General features: G+C 39.5%; 1 protein-coding gene across 1 annotated transcript; it reads left to right on the top strand.

Annotated features, from left to right (window-relative positions):
- Nucleotides 1-539: 539 nt before the first annotated feature.
- LOC145106569 (uncharacterized) lies at nucleotides 540-1,175 on the top strand. The gene has a single exon (XM_079043531.1). The coding sequence runs from the start codon at nucleotides 540-542 to the stop codon at nucleotides 1,173-1,175; it is 636 nt and encodes a 211-aa protein (XP_078899657.1).
- The last annotated feature ends 1,828 nt before the right edge of the window (nucleotides 1,176-3,003 follow it).

Here is a 3,003-nt window from a genome sequence, read left to right as displayed (position 1 = left end):
ACCGGATATTGCATATGATGTGAGTGTAGTAAGTCGTTTTATGCACGCACCAAATGAAGATCACATGAAAGGAGTGATTAGAATCCTACACTATCTTAAGTCATCTCCGGGAAAAGGTTTGTTTTTTGCTAAAACTGGTAGTCTTGAAGTGGAAGGGTATACTAATGCTGATTGGGCCGGGGATAAGTCGGATGGGAAGTCAACATCAGGGTATTTCACATTTTTTGGAGGGAACTTAGTAACTTGGAGGAGCAAGAAACAAAAGTTGGTAGCACGCTCTAGTGCTGAATCAGGATTTCGTGGGATGGTGCATGTGTTGGAGTTATCCCGAATTGGGTATTATTTCATAGATAAATGTATTTTGAATGTATAGATTAGTCTTATCTTATTACTTTGCTTTGGTTTCTAATAAGGACTCATAGATGTATATATATACATATATAACGATTAATGAAAATATCAAATTTTTGAGTCTTCAATCTTCACCTGTGTCAATTGTTTCATGGTATCAGAGCAGGTTTGAAATATAACCTTACGCCATGACTACATCGGTAGAAGAACCCTCTGGAGCAAATGTTTCTCAGAAAATCGAAGCCAACTCACCGTTTTACCTTGGTCCCCAAGATCGACCAGGGGATTTTATCACGCCGACAAGGCTCCGAGGAGACAATTACGATGACTGGGCTGGTGACATCCAGATGGCCTTGGAAGCACGAAGAAAGTTTGGGTTTCTTGATGGCACAATTACTAAAAGGGTGCCACCTGTTACAGAAGCCGATTGGAATACGATTAATGTAATGTTAGTATCCTGGATTATGAACACGATTGATCTAGAGGTCAAGTGTTCCTTGTCTAAACATCGTGATGCAAAGAAGTTGTGGGAGAATTTGAAATCGCGATATGATGTGGTCAATGGACCACGAATTCAGCATCTGAAGTCATTGATCGCCAAGTGTGAACATGGCAAAAATATGCCAGTTTCTGAGTATTTCGGAAAATTGACTGGACTGTGGGAAGAATTGTATAAACATGAACCTCTTATTGACTGCTTCTGTTCTGATGCATGTACAGCCGGATCTAAACATGAAGAAAGAAGAGAAACTGATATGCTTCGCATGTTTCTTATGGGGTTGAACACTGACCTTTTCTCCACTCTGCACACTAGTATCTTGTAACAGGATCCACTTCCATCTCTTGATAAGGCCTATCAGCTTGTGATTCAAGATGAGAGGGTAAGGACTGCTCATGTAGTGGTAGAAGATAAACCCACGAATGTGTTAGGGTTTAGCGTTCATGCAACCTCAAGCAAAGGAAGAGGAGGTCGTGTAGATAAGGTGGACAAATCATCCTTGCATTGCTCCCATTGCAAGAGATCTGGTCATGATTCGAGTTCCTGTTTCGAACTGGTCGGATATCCGGAGTGGTGGGAGGACAGAAGTAAAAGCAATGGAGGGAGTAGAGGTGGTAGTCGTTCAGGCAGATGAGGAAGGGGTTCTCATTGGGCCCACTCCATCTCTATTGGACAACAACTTGGGCCTACTCAGAATATTGGGTCAGGCCAGGCGCATACAACAGGAACACCTTTACAGTTCACTGCTGAACCGTGGAAGGCTCTAACAGGTTTAATGAGTACTTCTAAAATTCCTGAAGAAAAATTGAACGGTAGGTTTCAAAAACGACTTTGGATTATTGATTCTGGGGCAACCCATCATATCACTGGTGATGTTGCTTGGTTACATAATACACGACAGGTTCCAAAAACTCTTGTCGGATTGCCGAATGGAAAGACGGTCATAGCTACTCATGAGGGTAGTGTGAAATTGTCTGACAAAATCACACTCAAAAGTGTATTCTTAGTTCCTCATTTGAGATGTAACTTGATTTTAGTGTCACAATTAAATGATGATATGAGATGTGTTACTCAATTTGATTCTCATATGTGTGCTATACAGGACCGTTCGAGGAAGCTGATTGGAGCGGGTGTTAGACGGGACAGACTGTATTACTTTGGAAAAGGAGAATCTATTCATCGTGTTGCGGTCAATGGAGCTTCATCAATATTGGATTTGTGGCACAAACGAATTGGTCATCCTTCAGAAAAAGTGGTGAAATCCCTCCTTCCTACTAGTGATATAAGGGGTAGTTTGAATAAAGCCTGTGAAGTGTGTTTTCGGGTTAAACATTCTAGAGATAAATTTTCTTTAAGTAATAATAAAACCAGTCGAATTTTTGAGAAAATACATTGTGATTTGTGGGGTCCTTATAAATACCCTTCTAGTTGTGGAGCGCGATATTTCTTAACCTTAGTAGATGATTACTCTCGGGCTGTTTGGATTTATCTTATGGTTGATAAAACTGAAGTTTTTCAAACGTTCATGTTCTTTGTTGCTATGATTGATAGACAATTTTCTAAAAAGATTAATATTGTTCAAAGTGAGAATGGAACTGAATTCAATTGTTTGCGGGATTATTTTACTAGTAAAGGGATTATTTTTCAAACCTCATGTGTTGGTACCCCCCAACAAAATGGTCGTGTTGAAAGAAAACACAAACACCTTTTAAATATTGGTCGCGCCCTAATGTTTCAAGCTCATTTGCCAGTCACTTTTTGGGGAGAATGTGTGCTCACCGCTTCTCATTTAATCAATTATACACCGTCTCCTCTATTAGATAATAAAACCCCTTTTGAAATTTTATATGGTAACGCTCCGTCCTATTCTACAATAAAAACATTTGGGTGTCTTTGCTTTGCACATAATCAAAAAGCTAAAGGTGATAAATTTGCCAGTCGAAGTCGTAAATGCATGTTTATGGGATATTCGTTTGGTAAGAAAGGGTGGAAGCTATACGATCTTGATACCAAAACATTTTTTGTTTCAAGAGATGTCAAATTCTTTGAAGACATTTTTCCCTATGTTGACATTAATCTACAAACTCAACCAAACACACATACACTAAATGAGTTACCTGATTATTTCGAACAGGAGGACTCAATTTCCGATC

This window comes from Lactuca virosa, chromosome 4 (assembly GCF_052849685.1).
Source record: "Lactuca virosa cultivar CGN04683 chromosome 4, Lactuca_virosa_CGN04683_v6, whole genome shotgun sequence".
Taxonomy (NCBI): domain Eukaryota; kingdom Viridiplantae; phylum Streptophyta; class Magnoliopsida; order Asterales; family Asteraceae; genus Lactuca; species Lactuca virosa.
This window is presented reverse-complemented; position numbering and strand designations above follow the sequence as displayed.